The 16,880-nt window shown below is 43.4% G+C and overlaps 1 protein-coding gene across 2 annotated transcripts in view; it reads left to right on the top strand.

The window, feature by feature from the left end:
* The window catches only part of TSHZ3 (teashirt zinc finger homeobox 3), a 146,114-nt gene that overhangs the window by 15,593 nt on the left and 113,641 nt on the right, over positions 1 to 16,880 (top strand). Inside the window, exons 1-2 of one of the 2 annotated variants that reach the window (XM_068260013.1) lie at positions 4,921 to 4,976; positions 5,521 to 5,674. In XM_068260013.1, the coding sequence (XP_068116114.1) occupies positions 5,635 to 5,674 (40 nt within the window). In that variant the 5' untranslated portion in view covers positions 4,921 to 4,976; positions 5,521 to 5,634. Of the gene's footprint in view, positions 1 to 4,920; positions 4,977 to 5,520; positions 5,675 to 16,880 lie in introns of those variants that run through there. The other variant, XM_068260012.1, reaches the window with a different exon arrangement.

Consider the following 16,880-nt stretch of genomic DNA (forward strand, 5'->3'; position numbering starts at 1 on the left):
AGTGTCTGTCAGTAAGGATGTAAGTGGCAGTGTGAGTAGTGCTGGCAGTGCCAGGATTAGCAGTGTCTGTCAGTTGGCATGTAAGCAGCAGTGTGAGCAGTGCTAGGATTAGAAGTGTCTGTCAGTAAGGATGTAAGTTGCAGTGTGAGCAGTGCTGGCAGTGCCAGGATTAGAAGTGTCTGTCAGTTAGCATGTAAGCAGCAGTGTGAGCAGTGCAGGCAGTGTCTATAAGTGGGCAGTGTAAGCAGTATTGGCAGAGCCAGGGTTATTACCATTGTCAGTCAGTGTAGATATAATTAGCAGTGTGAGCAGTTTTTGCATTTCCACAGTTTACAGTGCGAGCCTGTCAGTTAGTGAGGAATAAAGTAGCAAGCATTAGTAAAGTTAGGTTGTCAGTGAGGATACAAGTGGCAGTATTAGCTGTTCTGGCAGTACTGGGTTTAGCAGTGTCAAGCCATTAATGATAAGTGCTTTGTCATTCCTGCTGGTTGTGTATAGGTTAGCAGTGTCAAACAGTGCAAGAGTTATCACTGTCGAGCTAAAAAGGTGGCAGTGCTAACAGTGTCAGTGTTAGCCGTGCCTGTCAGTGAAGATAGTGACGTGTGAGCAGTGTTGGATGTTAGCAGTGATGTTTCTTTCAGTGCAAAATTTAGAAGCAGCTTGAGCAGTGCCAGGCGGTCACTAAAAATATAGTAATAAAAAGAAATAGTGTGAGTAGTCCCAGGCTGCCAGCAAGGACATAGTTGCAGTGCCAGTAGGTCAGTAAGGATATAGTAGCAGTGTGAATAGTGCCAGGTTGCCAGTAAACATGTAAATAGCAGTGTGACACAGTGCCAGGTTGTCATTAAAGATATAGGTAGCAGTGTGAACAGTGTCATGCTGTTAGGCTGTAAGTAGCAGTGTGAACAGTGCCAGGTTGTCAGTAAGGATATAGTAGCAGTGTGAGCAGTGCCAGACTGTCAATAAGGATATAGTAGCAGTGTGAGCAGTGCCAGGCTGTCAGGCTATAACTAGCAGTGTGAGCAGTGCCAGGCTAACAGTAAGGATATAGTAGCAGTGTGAGTAGTGCCAGGCTACCAGTAAAGATATAGTTGCAACATGAGCACTGCCAGGCTGTCAGTAAGGATATAGTAGCAGTGTGAGAAAAGCCAGGTTGCCAGTTAGGGTATAGTTGCAGTGTGAACAGTGCCAGGCTGTCAGTAAGGATATAGCTGCAAAGTGAGCAGTGTCAGGCTGTCAGTAAGGATACAGAAGTAGTGTGTGCAGTGTTAGGCTGTCAGTAAGGATATAGTTGCAGTGCAAGCAGCGCCAGGCAGTCAGTAAGGATACAGTAGCAGAGTGAGCAGTGCCAGGCTGTCAGTGAGGATACAGTAGCAGTGTGATCAGTGCCAAGCTGTCAGTAAGGATATGAGTAGCAGTGTAAGCAGTGCTGGCAGTGGCAGGGCTAGTAGTGTCTGTCAGTGAGGATATGAGTAGCAGTGTGAGCAGTGCTGGCAGCAGCAGGGTTAGTAGTGTCTGTCAGTGAGGATATGAGTAGCAGTGTGAGCAGTGCCAAGCTGTCAGTAAGGATATGAGTAGCAGTGTGAGCAGTGCTGGCAGTGGCAGAGTTAGTAGTGTCTGTCAGTGAGGATATGAGTAGCAGTGTGAGCAGTGCTGGCAGTGGCAGGGATAGCAGTATCTGTCAGTGAGGATATGAGTAGCAGTGTGAGCAGTGCTGGCAGCGGCAGGGTTAGTAGTGTCTGTCAGTGAGGATATGAATAGCAGTGTGAGCAGTGCTGGTAGTGGCAGGGTTAGTAGTGTCTGTAAAGTTATGAGTAGCAGTGTGAGCAGTGCTGGTAGCGGCAGGGTTAGTAGTGTCTGTCAGTGAGGATATGAATAGCAGTGTGAGCAGTGCTGGCAGCGGCAGGGTTAGTAGTGTCTGTCAGTGAGGATATGAGTAGCAGTGTGAGCAGTGCTGGCAGCGGCAGGGTTAGTAGTGTCTGTCATTAAGGATATGAGTAGCAGTGTGAGCAGTGCTGGTAGTGGCAGGGTTAGTAGTGTCTGTCATTAAGGATATGAGTAGCAGTGTGAGCAGTGCTGGTAGTGGCAGGGTTAGTAGTGTCTGTCATTAAGGATATGAGTAGCAGTGTGAGCAGTGCTGGCAGTGGCAGGGTTAGTAGTGTCTGTCAGTAAGGATATGAGTAGCAGTGTGAGCAGTGCTGGTAGTGGCAGGGTTAGTAGTGTCTGTCAGTAAGGATATGAGTAGCTGTGTGAGCAGTGCTGGCAGTGGCAGGGTTAGTAGTGTCTGTCAGTGAGGATATGAGTAGCAGTGTGAGCAGTGCTGGCAGTGGCAGGGTTAGTAGTGTCTGTCAGTGAGGATATGAGTAGCAGTGTGAGCAGTGCTGGCAGTGGCAGGGTTAGTGGTGTCTGTCAGTAAGGATATGAGTAGCAGTGTGAGCAGTGCTGGCAGTGGCAGGGTTAGTAGTGTCTGTCAGTGAGGATATGAGTAGCAGTGTGAGCAGTGCTGGCAGTGGCAGGGTTAGTAGTGTCTGTCAGTGAGGATATGAGTAGCAGTGTGAGCAGTGCTGGCAGTGGCAGGGTTAGTAGTGTCTGTCAGTGAGGATATGAGTAGCAGTGTGAGCAGTGCTGGCAGTGGCAGAGTTAGTGGTGTCTGTCAGTAAGGATATGAGTAGCAGTGTGAGCAGTGCTGGCAGTGGCAGGGTTAGTAGTGTCTGTCAGTGAGGATATGAGTAGCAGTGTGAGCAGTGCTGGCAGTGGCAGGGTTAGTGGTGTCTGTCAGTAAGGATATGAGTAGCAGTGTGAGCAGTGCTGGCAGTGGCAGGGATAGCAGTGTCAGTTATCAGTCGTTGTGAGCAGTATTGGCAGTGACAGAGTATTCAGCCAGGCTGTCAATGAGGTGATCAGTGTCACTGGGTTATTGCCTGTGTTGGGTTTGTCGCTTTTAAGCTTTTAGTGAGGATATAATTGGCAGTGTGATAGTGCCAGTGCCAGGGTAAGCAGTTGTCTGGTAGTTTGAGCCCAATGTGTAATCAGTATTAGCGGTGCCAGGCCGTCAGCCAGTGAGGAGTTAAGTGGCAGCGTGAGCAGTAGTGGCATTACCAGGGTAATTAACGTCAGGCAGCCAGTCAATATAAGTGGCAGCTTAGGTAGTAATGCCAGTGCTGGGATTAGCAGTGTCAGTTAAGGGACAGAATTAGCAGTACTGGCAGTGTTACAGTTAGCAATGTCAGTTATTGTGTGCAGTATTGGCAGTGACAAAGTTAGGTTTTCAGTAAGGGAGGAATTACGTGTCAGTGTGAGCAGTATTGGCAGTGCCAGGTTTACCCACGTCAAGCTGGAAGTCATTATGGAGTTAAGTGGCAATGGTAGCAGTACTGGCTGCTTTGGAGTTAGCAGTGCCTAGCAGTGCCCATGTGTCTGTGTGAATAATGCAACTGCCAGGATTAGCAGTGTAAACCTCTTACAGTCAGTGAGAAGTAAACTGGCAGTGTGAGCAGTATTGGCAGTGCCAGGATTAATGGTGAAATACTGTCAGTCAGTGAGAGTTAACTGGCAGTGTGAGCAGTATTGGTAATACCAGTATTATCTGTGTGAAGATATAAATGGCAGTGTAAGCAGTATTGGCAGTGCTGAGGTTTGCAGTGTCAGGCTGTCAAGGTGGATGTAAGTATCAATTTGAGCAGTTTTTGCAGTGCCAGGGTTAGCATTGCCAGTATGGCTTGCCTGGCTGTCAGAGGTGAAGTGGCAGTGTCAGCAGTATTTTCAGTGCCAGGGTTGGCATTGCCAGTATGGCTTGCCAGTCAGAGGTGAAGTGGCAGTAGTATTTGCAGTGAGAGGGTTAGCAATGTCAGAACGGCTTGCCAGTCACAGGTTAAATGTGAGCAGTGTTGGCACTGCCAGGGTTAGACGAGGTTCAGTATTGACAGTGGCAGGGTAAAGTTTTAGGATGTCACTGCACATGTAATAGGCAGTGTAACCAGAGCTGGTGTTAAATGTGTCCTGGGCTGAGGAGTTAGGTGGCAGTGGGCATTGGCAGTGCCAGTGTTAGCAGTGTAAGACTATCAGACAGTGATGAGTTAAGTAGCAATGTGAGGCTGTGTGTATTGGCAGTGCCAGCGCTAGCAGTGTCAAACTGTCAGTCAGTGTGGAGTTAATCAGCAGTGTATTGGCAGTGCCAGGTTTACCAGTGTCAAGCTGTCAGTCAGTAAAGAGTTCAGTGGCAGTGTATAGGCAGTGCCAGGTTAGCAGTACCAGACTGTCAGTCAGTAAGGAGTTCAGTGACAGTCAATGAGGAGTAAAGTGGCAGTGCATTGGCAGTGTGTATTGCCAGTGCCAGTGTTAGCAGTGTCTGGCTGTTAGTCAGTAAGGAGTTCAGTGGTGGTGTGTCAGTCAGTAAGGAGTTAAGTAGCAGTGTCAGGCTGTCAGTCAGTGAGGAGTTGAGTGGCAGTGTGTATTGGGCAGTGCCAGGGTATGCAGTGTCAGGCTGTAGGTCAGTAAGAAGTTCAGTGGCGGCGGGACAGTCAGTAGGAGTTAAGTGGCAGCGTATCGTCAGTGCCAAGGTAAACAGTGTCAGTGAGGAGTTCAGTGGCAGTGCCAGTGTGTCAGTCAGTGAGGAGTAAAGTGGCAGTGTATTGGCAGTGCCAGGGTTAGCAGTGCCAGGCTGTCAGCCAGTGAGGAGTTCAGTGGCGGTGTGTTAGTGAGTGAGAGGTTCAGAGGCAGTGTATTGGCAGTGCAAGGGTTAGCAGTGTCAGGCTGTCAGTCAGTGAGTAGTTCAGTGTCAGTGTGTCAGTCAGTGAGGAGTTAAGTGGCAGTGTGAGCAGTGTATTGGCAGTGCCAGGGTAAGCAGTGTCAGCCTGTCAGGAGTTCAGTGGCATTGTGAGCAGTGTATTGGCAGTGCCAGGGTGAGCAGTGCCAGGCTGTCAGCCAGTGAGAAGTTCAGTGGCGGTGTCTCAGCCAGTGAGGAGTTCAGTAGTGATGTGAGCAGTGTATTTGCAGTGCAAGGGTTAGCAGTGCCAAGCTGTCAGTCAGTGAAGAGTTCAGTGGCAGTGTGTCAGCCTGTCAGGAGTTCAGTGGCAGTGTGAGCAGTGTATTGGCAGTGCAAGGGTTAGCAGTGTCTGGCTGTCAGTCAGTGAGGAGTTCAGTGGCAGTGTGAGCAGTGTATTGGCAGTGCCAGGGTTAGCAGTGTGTAAGCCTGTCAGTCAGAGTGGAGTGGCGGTGTGTCAGTCAGTGAGGAGTTAAGTGGCAGTGTGAGCAGTGTGAGTGACGCTCTCTCTCCTCTCCTGTCGTCTCTGCTCTGCCTGTTGCAGCTCGGGCTGGCTGTTGCAGCTCGGGCTGGCTGTTGGAGCTCAGGCTGAGGCTGGAGCGGATCGGCTGGGATCTCCTGTGTGTGCCGCTGCCCCCGGTGCCCCCCTCATGTCCTGATCGTGTCCCCCCCCTGTCCCCCCACCCCTCCCCCCTTCCCTCCTCCGCTCACAGCGCCTCTCTCTCTCTTCTCTCCCCCGGAACTTGCCCCGGGAGCAGGAGAGCTCGGTGTCGGTGCATGAGAGTGGATCGGCTCAGCGGATCAGTGGGGGCCCCGGAAAGTCTTCGTGCCCCCCCGCCTGTCCCCCGAAGCCGCCGAGCCAGAGGAGCAGCATGCCGAGGAGGAAGCAGCAAGCGCCCCGGAGAGCCGCAGGTACAGTCCTCCTTCCTTGCCCATCCAATGCCTCATCTCTGCCCATTCTGCTGCCAGCCAGGCTCCATGCCTCCTGTGCCTCCCCCATGTGCCTCCCTGTGCCCACATCCACACACTGCCAGGGGGGCTCATGGCTGCGCATTGCTGGGGCAGAACCATATGTAACATCTGTATATGGGGGGGGGGGGGGTTATCATCATCAATCACTGACAATAGTCACTAAAGCCCAGAGTTACCCTGGTGCAAAAGTGTTACCCTGTGGGACCCCTTCCATCTCATGCCAACAAACTTTTTGTGGGCTTTTTTCTTACTTATTATTTTTTATTTTATTTTATTTTTAAATTAAAATAAATACATTTTATTAGCTAAAGACAAGTTGGAAATTTAAATTCGACTTCACCTGATTATCCGTTGGAATTCCAGTGGGCAGCAGTGGAAGTTTATGGGGGAGGGGGGTTCTAATGATATTCCGAAACTAATGATTAATTACCCCGACGGTTGATTAATCCATCAAGCTGACAGGTATCAATCATTGACTTTCCGAAAGTGATTAGTGCTGTGCAAAGTTCTAGATCGGCCCTGGAGGGAAGGGGGGGTGAGGGGGTGATGCTTATTGTACAGCGAGAAAAACTGCCTTGACAAATTTACAACACATCTCTACCATTCAGTTAAAACAAAATAGATAGATGGGTAGGTAGGACTTTTCCAACTGAGGTGAAGAGTTCAAGAGACACTTTGCAAGGTGAGCACGATGGGGTTCTTTGTGCTGTAGGCACAGCTAACCTAGAACGATAAGATGAAGGCCCAGGGATTGTAGTTTGCTATCTGCATGTTGGTTTTGTCTAAGCATCACCCCAGGAACGACCGACAGGGTTAATTGTCCTATCTCATTTGCTATTGGTGGTTCCCAAGATCCAGCAACCCTTTCGTGTACACATTTGCCTCCTAGAGATGAAAAGGGTGGCTGATTTTATAGGACGATGTCAGGTGAGTCCACAGCTGGTGGATTGTGCTTGGAGCACAGTGCCCTGGACCTCTTGGGCCTGCTGAGGTGGGACATCCTGTCGATGTCTCCTAAACAGGTTCCCAGGATCTCTCCTGTGTTTGTGGAGTGTTTGTGTCGTCTTTTATATCTGCACTCGATTTGTTTCACTGTAGCAGACGATGGGAAGTAGATAGTTCAGCAGGGGGTCAAGTTATGTTTGTACAGGGAGGGGGTTACAGTTAAGGTTAGGAAGGACTCGAGGGGGGCAGTGGAGAAAGTTCAAGTGAGGATCCTCCACCAACAGCGGTGATGAATCGATCAGGAGAGCACAGCACTGACTCTATGTATTTGTGTATATGCATATATATATATATTTCTTAAACAAAACTCGAGGGGAGAAAAAGAGGAACATTAAAGGTCTGTTTTTTGTCACAGCCTCCTGACCGGTCTGCTAAACGCCCCCCCCCCCCTTCTTCCTCTTTCCATATTTGGCACTCTATATATTTAATTCCCAGCATTGTCTGTTATAAGCGTTGAGCCCTTGTTGCAAATGTCAACTCTTATTAGGATTTAGCAATCTCTTTTTTTTTTCTAAAGCTATAGGGGACGAGAGGAAGAGGGAGGGGGTGGATCGAGTCAGGAGGGGGGAAAGGGGAACGGAGCCAAAAAAAAAAAAAAAAGATTATTTTGCAATAATGTTCAGTTGGGACATGTGTGCTGTGGGGAAAGGATTTCAGTTGATGGAGCGTTGCCATCCCTCATTGGATGAGTGATTGATTGCCTGTCAGCTGGCTGCCTTTGATCTATTCACTCCCAATAAACATCAATAAATCACAGGCGATGGTAACACTGGGGTCAGGTGACGTCAGGCTTTACCCAGTAAACTTCCTGTGTTGCTTTGAGGCCGGGTGCCCATGTGGCTGCTGGCACAGCACTGCCTGCCCTGTCCCTGGCATCACACAGGCGGACTAGCCGGACGGCAGGCCTCGCTGAAAAACTTGGCACTGGGGATGAGGTCCCAGTGGAAGAAGACATTTTTACATTTTATGAAAATATACTGATCAGACTGGCTAGTTATTGCTTTTAGTGCAATTGTGTATTTGGTATTCTTGTTTTGTAGCAGTCTATGCTTTCTCTTTCTCGCCCTCTCTCTTTGTGTATTTGTCAAAACCTGTATATATATATATACACACACACACACACACACACACACACACACTGTACACACACTGTACACACACTGTACACACACTGTACACACACTGTACACACACACACACACACACACACACACTGTGCACACACACACACACACACACACACACACACACACACACACACACACACACACACACACTGTGCACACACACACACACACACACACACACACACACACACACACACACACACACACACACACACACACACACTGTGCACACACACACACACACACACACACACACACACACACACTGTGCACACACACACACACACACACACACACACACAGTACACACACGCACACACTGTACACACACACACACAGTACACACACACACACACACACACCAGTTATAATACTATTTGTGATTGTAGCTTTAGGTTTAAACACTGTTATCTATTTATCTATCTATCTATGGTTCATCTATCCAGCCCTCTTGCTGTGTCTGGCTGTCTATGGAGGAGGTTGCAAATGCCATATTTTGGTTGTCAGATAGTAAAGCCAGCTTATGTAGACACAACAACTACATATGTGGCCCTGGATGCATAGTGTAGAGCATAGTGTAGAGTGCATTTGATATATATATATACATACACACAGTATATGTATATATATATATATATATATATATATATATATATATATATATTAATTTTTTGAAGACATTTTTTTTGGCAATTCTTATAAATAATAGAGTGCATTTTGTCTGAGGACTTCAGCAAACAAATTTAGCTAAATATAGTTGGATTGCTTCAGATCTTTATATAGATCTATCTATCTATCTATCTATCTATCTATCTATCTATCTATCAAGTCTATCCATCCGTTCTCTCTTCTTCTTTGTATACTCCCCAACCTTTTTAAAAATGAACAGTCCATAGGCCCGACGATCTGTTTATCTGTAATAGCCAATCATGTTCAGGAGATATTAGAAAGCAATAACCAAAACAAAAAACAAAAAACCTCGACACAGAATTGTTGGGGTGATGTAAGTTTGACCCTTTCAGTAGTCAGTCCATGGTTGTGTATCATATTGTCTTTATGTCTAGTGGGGTTGGCATAAAATAACAGCAAAATAAAAACTTGGTGGGTCATCAGCTCACTATTTAAAGGGAATAAATAGAGATAGAATTCCATTATCTCCAGCATGTAAGACTCCAGTTTTAAGCTTACCGTGCCATTATTTAGGGACGGCAGGGCGAAGGTATAAACCAGTATGATGCGACTGAAGGCAACCGGCAGCTCCAGTTTTTAAGGATTCTGGGTAATGATTTTAAAATGCCTCTCTCTGATTGGCTGAGCTGTGTTTTCTCTCTGCTGATGTCAATTAAGGAGGACACAGACTAGATTAACTCGGGGGCTGGAGCATTCACTCATCCTCGATTCGCACGAACGTCTGCATGCAGATCCGGACTGCACGCACTCATGTGATTTTATGAATTCGGTATCTGTGAATAGATGAGACATATCTGTGTGCTTCTTTCTAAGCAGGTCAATAAACTTGCAACTCACAAATTCACAGCTTCAAGCGATTTATTTTTTATCCATTCGCTGTGTGTGTTGTCAGTCCAAGAACCCCTCTGTCTGTGTCTAGGTCTACATAAGGCCCGGCGGGACTTGTAGTTCCTTGTTTGGTTTTATAGAAGCTATACAATGACACTTTATCAGAGTACGAATGCATTAGATGCTGAAAATCTCCCCCCCCCCCCCCCCTCCTTCTGATATGTCCCTCGTCTGTAGTCTGTTGCTTTCAGTCTGGGAATGTGTGTTTTTCTGTTTTCTTAATGCATCTGTAGGAATACGGAGGAAGGTTGCTGCTGTTGTATTTTTAACTACTGGCTTAGTTAAAAGGCTTTGAAAAAAAAAAATACACACAGGCAATTGCTTTGCAGTCTAATAGGCGAGGGGAGAATGCTTTTTACTGTATCGGAATGACCAGTCCGAATGACTTGATTCCATATTTGATTTAATTGTCTCCCTGCTTGACAGAGACATTCATCAATAGCCTAATGGTCAATCATGGGCTGCCAGTGAGTGGGGTATTACATAGGATAAAAGAGAGAGAGAGAGAGACGCTGTTTAATGCTTTATGCTGGGAATAAGCAAATTGTTACTTATTTGTAACAAGGAGGAGGAGGAGGGGCCAGGCTTTGCGTGACTATTGGACGGCGGGGAGGTACAGCAAGTGTTAAGGCGGAGTAGCGGAAAACAGCACTGGATTCAAATACCAGCCGCTATTCAGTCTCCTGGGAATAAATATGTTGTTTTTTTTCCCTTGTGATGGTGTTGGTTATTAAGAGCGTAAATACTTTTTTTTAATATACGTATATATTGTATCTATGTTGATGTTGAATGCAGCCGATGTATACTGTAACAGTGAATGTGAGGAAAGCAGGGCCTAGTCAGTCTGACCTCACAGCCTTACACAGCCCATTAAAAGCATGTTGGTATTTTAATTGCCTTTTGCTGAAAATTGTATCCAGTGCCTGTGTGTCTGAATTGGGGACAGGCATTACATTGTAGGTATCTTAAATTTTATAGTGAATTATTATTATTATTGTATCGCCAACATCTGCATGGGGGAAGACGATTTAAAAAGATACAGAGTCTAAGACCACAGCATTATTATATAAACGGATACATAAAACTATGGTGGGAAAATATGCGTGAATATATCAAACTATTGCAGTACGATATACTTTAATACCTAAAACTATAGTGTTATGACATATAGGAATATATGAAATATAGCATTAGAAGTGAATACATAAAACTATGGGGTTATAACATATTCAGCGGCACTGAGTATTTTGACGCTTTATAAATCAGTAATAATAATATATGTGAACAATCATTTATGTCATGATATGTGTGGATACCTACATCTGTACTATGATTATATAGATAAATATAACAATAGTATTATAATCTACCTGAGTACATAAAATGATAGGATTATAATATGCAGGAATACATAAGACTATAGGAGTACAATATGCAGAAATACATACTGGTAAAGCTATAGCATTGTGATATACATAAATACGTAAAACGATAGTGTTAAAACATAGAGGAATGAATACAAGGATAGCATTATAATACACGTAAGCGGATAGGTCTAGAAATCTCAATGTAGGTCAGTTGCTACTTGGCCATACGCGCTATAGAATATGTTTGCTGGCATGACTGCGATAGGAACATTAAACCACATGTTCTTATGTGGGTCGGGATAAATATGGATGGTTGTATCAGGTGGACAAATAAAAATGGCAATGCAGGAACAAATCTGTCCAATCCAGTACCAGCAGGACATTTTAATTGCTCTTAAGAACGATTGGATAAAATCGCCAAAGTTATGCAACGCTTTGTAATTTTTAAAGTGCATTAGCTGCTGGGATTACTCCAACCCTGATTCTTATGTATTGGAAAGTATATACTTATCATTGTATTAATAAATCAATAGGACTAGGAGGTACAATCTTATATTGTATGGGTGAAAAAGTCCTGAGGGAGATTTGGTCGTAGTTGCAGTGCAGGTAATATAGAAGTAGAAGAAGTTGAGAGAGAGAGAGAGAGAGAGAGAGATAACAAGGTTATAGGCTTCAGTTTTGCATGTAGGATAAATGAGGTAAAGGGATGGGGAGTGTCTCACAGGCAAGAGAAGGTTGATCCAGATAAAAGGAGCAGCGAGAGAGAATTCTTGAAAACTTAAGCAATCAATTGGTGGGGCATTACGAACAAAACGTTTCCTGTGGTTACCTCGAGACTAGTTAAATTCTGAATATACAGCTGTGGTGAGTTTCTCGTGTGACAATGACAACTTCCTGTCTGGTCTGGTAGTTCACTGAGGATACCTCCTCCAGCAACCTTTGGGGAACTTAAAAAAAAATCTGTGATTTTTCATTTTTTGTTTCCCTTTTTTTACCCCCCCCCCCCCCCCACCCCCAACTAAAGGGTTCACTGAGCCGTAAGGATAGAGAAGTTGTTTTGCCAGCTTCATTAGTGTTCACCTAATTAGCTGTAAACCTGATGGATTCCTGACAGCTTTAATGATTGGAGATGACAAGCGGCGCGCACTGTCATTCGCCAGAATTAGGTTTGTAGCTAGTTTGATGTAATCAAGTTGATATTACGCAGTCCTGTTCGCCTTTAGTTGTGCATTAACTCAATTTTCTACTGCAGGTGACAAATGGGTTTTTGGTACCTGGATAATCACTTTGCTGGGATTAGGGCCTCCTCTAATGGTTCTGTGTGCGGAGAACAGAGCAGGAGGCCTGTGCGGTCGCATCTTGGGGCCCTAACAGACAGACTAGCCTATTAACTCTACCTGTGCTGGATAATCCTGAGCTGTAACCTGCAATGCCCAACAGTTTACAGGTTACAAAGAGGAAAGGCTTTCCCTTATTCATTCCTTTCATTCTTTATCTGTCTTTGTTCCTTCCTTCCTGTCCATCCATTTCTGTCTTACTGCATTCCCTTCCTCCTTCCTGTCCCTTTATCGCCATCTTTCGTCCCTCCTTCCTGTCCCTTTATCGCCATCTTTCGTCCCTCCGTCCTGTCCCTTTATCGCCATCTTTCGTCCCTCCGTCCTGTCCCTTTATCGCCATCTTTCGTCCCTCCTTCCTGTCCCTTTATATCACATTCCCACCTTACTTCCTGTCCCTTTATCTCCATCATTCCTCCTTCCTTCCTGTCCCTTTAACTCACATTCTTACCTTCCTTCCTGTCCCTTTATCTCATCTTTACCCCTTCCTTCCTGTTCCTTTAAACTCATCTTTACCCCTTCTTTCCTGTTCCTTTAATCTCATATTTACCCCTTCTTTCCTGTTCCTTTATCTCATCTTTACCCCTTCTTTCCTGTTCCTTTATCTCATCTTTACCCCTTCTTTCCTGTTCCTTTATCTCATCTTCCTCCCTTTTTCCTGTCCCTTTATCTCATCTTTATATCTTCCTTCCTGTCCCTTTATCTCATCTTCCCCCCTTCCTTCCTGTCCCTTTATCTCATCTTTTTCATCTTCCTTCCTGTCCCTTTATCTCATCTTCCCCTTTCCTTCCTGTCCCTTTTATCTCATCTTCCCCCCCTTCCTTCCTGTCCCTTTATCTCATCTTTTCATCTTCCGTACTGTCCCTTTATCTCATCTTTACCCCGTTCCTTCCTGTCCCTTTATCTCCATTTCCTTTTCTGTCTTTTTATTCCTTCCATCCTTCCTTCCTTCTGTCCTTCCTTCCTTCCCTTATCTCTATTTCTCCTTACTGTTCCTTACTTCTTTGCTTTTTCTTCCTTACTTCCTCGCTCCTCCTTCCTACCTACCCTTCCTCTTCCTCCTTCTTCATTCCTTTCTTCCCTATAGACTTGTTACCTCTATTTCCCAGCCTTCTTCTTTTCTCTCTCTTTTTACTCTTCTTTCTTTCACCTTTTACTTGCATCATTTCCCCCCCTCCCTTCCCTCCCCTTACCCTTCCACTTTCTCCCTCTCCTGCCTTTACCCTTCCTCACTCTTACTACATTCATTTTCCATTCTTCCTCTTCCTTTCCATCTTTTCCTCCCTCTTCCTCTCCCATCTTTCTCCGCCTCTTTCTCCGCCCCTGTTATCAGTGCTGTTTATATAATTCAAGCCATAGGTTTACACAACTGTGCCTAGTAGTGGTTACACCTACTGCAGTTACAATATTGGGCTGTAGTGATGACACAGTTACATAAAACAATGATAGTATATAATTGGACATATGCACCCTGCTGCACTGTTATTGCAGTGAGTGGGTATGTTTGTATGTAAATATATATAGACTATATGCTCTGTGTGTGTGTATATATATATATATATATATATATATATATATATATATATATATGTATGTATGTATGTATGTATGTATATATATATATATGTATGTATATATATATATATATATATATATATATATATATATATATATATATATGTATGTATATATATATGTATATATATATATATATATATATATATATATATATATATATATGTATGTATATATATATATATATATATATATATATGTATATATATATATATATATATATATATATATATATATATATATATATATATATATATATCCTAGGAAAGTCCTTCTTTACTGTAACCCGGGGCTCACCTCTTCTTAAATTAATGCTCTCCCCTAATATAGCAGCTAGTCAAGGCCTTAGTAAGGGCCCACTAAGCAGGAGGATCTCAAAATTTCTGGGTGCACTGAACAGCTATAACTGGTTATTCAAACAATAATTTTCAATTCTGTAACAATGTTTGTATTTTAAGCTCAGTTGAAAATGTCCCCAACCTACTGCAAACCTGCAACAGTCAGCTTTCTGCAGAAATCTATTCAGAGGGTGATTTTTTTTTATTTTTGGGGGGCTGAATTGACTTTCTGGGCGCAAACTGCTGCCCTGTCAGCCATTCTCAAACTCCATCGAAGTCTCCCTTCTCCAAAAATCTTCTACTTTCCTTTGCAATAAACACTTTTTACAGTGACACTCTCGAGCATATTATTTGCCTAGGAAGAGAAAAAAAACAAACTGCCATACATTGGTCTATGGGGATGAGATTACTGCTAGCAAGCTAGCTGACAAAATGATTAGCTATGGACGTCCATTGCTTTCTAGCTCTTTTTTTTTTACCCGCGAAGAAAAAGAGGAACAATAAAAAGGACACAACAGAAAAAAAAAAATCGACAAAAAAAAGCTTAAATTGAAGGCTTGAAAGATTTCAACGATATCCCGTGCTTGAAAAAAAAAAAAAAAAAAAAAAAAGACAGAGAGAGAAGGAAAAAAAATACGAGATGTTTCCAACATCAGCTGCCATTTCTCCCATTAGCTTGACAGCTGTCAATTAGTTTTTCAGTGTTCTTGGCTGCTACAGTTTATTGCCTGCCGTTGATGTTGTCATTTTTGCTCCCTGTTTCGCCTTGAGCGTTATCATGAGCAGGAGAGAAGCAGTCAATAGCTGATGTATCAGCAGTTATTTCTTAAATTGGCTCACAAGTCTGCATTTTTCTCTTTTTTTCCCTCTCCTAAAGATTGTTTTGTACGGTGATTACAATGGATGGTGACTCTGTCAGGGCTATGAGAGATGCAATGAAGCCCAGCTGAGTTAGGCCGATTATAAAGGTTCCTTATTGGCTTTTTTCCCCAGGATTAGTGGGTAATAGAGACAGGTAGAGTGATACATAGATAGATAGATAGATAGATAGATAGATAGATAGATAGATAGATAGATAGATAGATAGATAGATAGATAGATCAGACTTACTGTACAAGAGGAAAAAGGCCAGTTTATCATGACCCTTCTCTAATTTTTTTCTTTAATTAAAAAAATAAAACCATAATTAGCTTCCTGTTACCCTTTTTTTTTTCTTTGCGACAACCATTGAGAGTAGACTGGCCTAGACTTCGCTAAAAGGCCGTAGTCGTAGCACAATTAACCCGCATAGGCGCGCTGTCATTTTGGTCTGACCCTAGACGCACCTTGAGTTGTTAAAAATTCCCAAGGTACAATAGAAGACCTTTTTAGGGGGGTCTTTGACGGAAAGGGTTTTCAAATTTGTTGTCCTAATTAAAACCAGAACTCTGGAGTTGGGCAGAACACGGAAAGGTGGTCCAGGTGTACCCCCTCCTCAGGTTTTAGTTCATCCAAGGGCTCTGAACTGAGAGCTCGAGATTTATAAAAAAAACAACAATAGTTTCGACTTGTGTGATAACATTCAAATGTAATTAAACTGAAGAGACAGGTCCTCCTTATTCAGCTCTTTGACGCGCGCATAAAATAATTGCATAATAAAGTAAGGTGACAATTTTATGTACGGTTGATCAACTGCCATGATACGTGCATTTAAATAATTGTAAGTCCTTCAACCGCGCTTTGCCTCCTGCTAGTCATTACATTAATTTGACTTACAAAAAAACCCTAAACAATGGTAGGTTTGCTTTATATCACATAGGTGACATTTCCTTTAAGTCTTAAGGATTCCTTGTATACTTTTTTCATCTTTTCTTGAATTACATGGTAAAAGAAAAAAAAAAAGAGAAAAAAAAAACACATTGTTACATTCAAAAGATTTTATTATCGCCCATGAAGCATAACTGGTATTTTTAAACAAGAATTGAATATTAGACAAGACAGCTAAATTGCAATTTTGCAAACACTACTAATTGAAATATATCTATATATATATATTTTTTTGTAGCATATGGAAACCTGGTAAATAAACCGTTTAAAAGGATATTTTTTATAGACATTTAGCAAAGTAGCGGCTGTTTCTCCATCAACGTGAAAGAATTGGACGCTAGTGGGCATTTTTGTCTTCGTTTTTTGAAGTGGGAGCCTCGAAGACAATTGAAACTTTGCAGTTTGGCGCTATAATTATAAATTATTAATTGGTCCTGACAGAACACATGTTATTAATTACCAGAAGGGTGCTTTTAACCTGTAGCAGCTGTTAGGAAAGTACAAAAACAGGTTGGACCCTGTTAAGTTCCCATTATGGAAGAAGAAAACTGTGCATACATTAAGCTACGTGCAGTTTCTCTTCTGAAAATGTCTGGAACAGTTTCTGACTCTCTTCTTTCATTTGTGAGCACACAAAGCATTGAAATAACACACGATTAAGCTCATTTGAATATCATATTTGACGTGCTAATGGCAGTTTTTGATTGTGCATTCCGGGGCCCGAGGTCAGCAGCTCTTGTCAATATATACGTTTAAAATAATACTCTTCTGCTCAAAAACGTTACTGTGCCGTGGAATCCATAAGCTTCTGGAGCGTAGAGGTCGCAGGTGAGGACCACGATAAACCTCCACTCGCTACTTAACACTTGTCTTTCCTCGACAAATAACAATGCGGATACAATTAGCTGTTGGGTTACCCTAATGCTTTCTTTCATTTGAAATGGTGTTTGAATATATATGAATATTAATGAGGCAGGATGAATTTATTTTGCATAAGTAAGATGTAGGGCTCTCTC

Source organism: Hyperolius riggenbachi, chromosome 11 (assembly GCF_040937935.1).
Source record: "Hyperolius riggenbachi isolate aHypRig1 chromosome 11, aHypRig1.pri, whole genome shotgun sequence".
NCBI lineage: Eukaryota > Metazoa > Chordata > Amphibia > Anura > Hyperoliidae > Hyperolius > Hyperolius riggenbachi.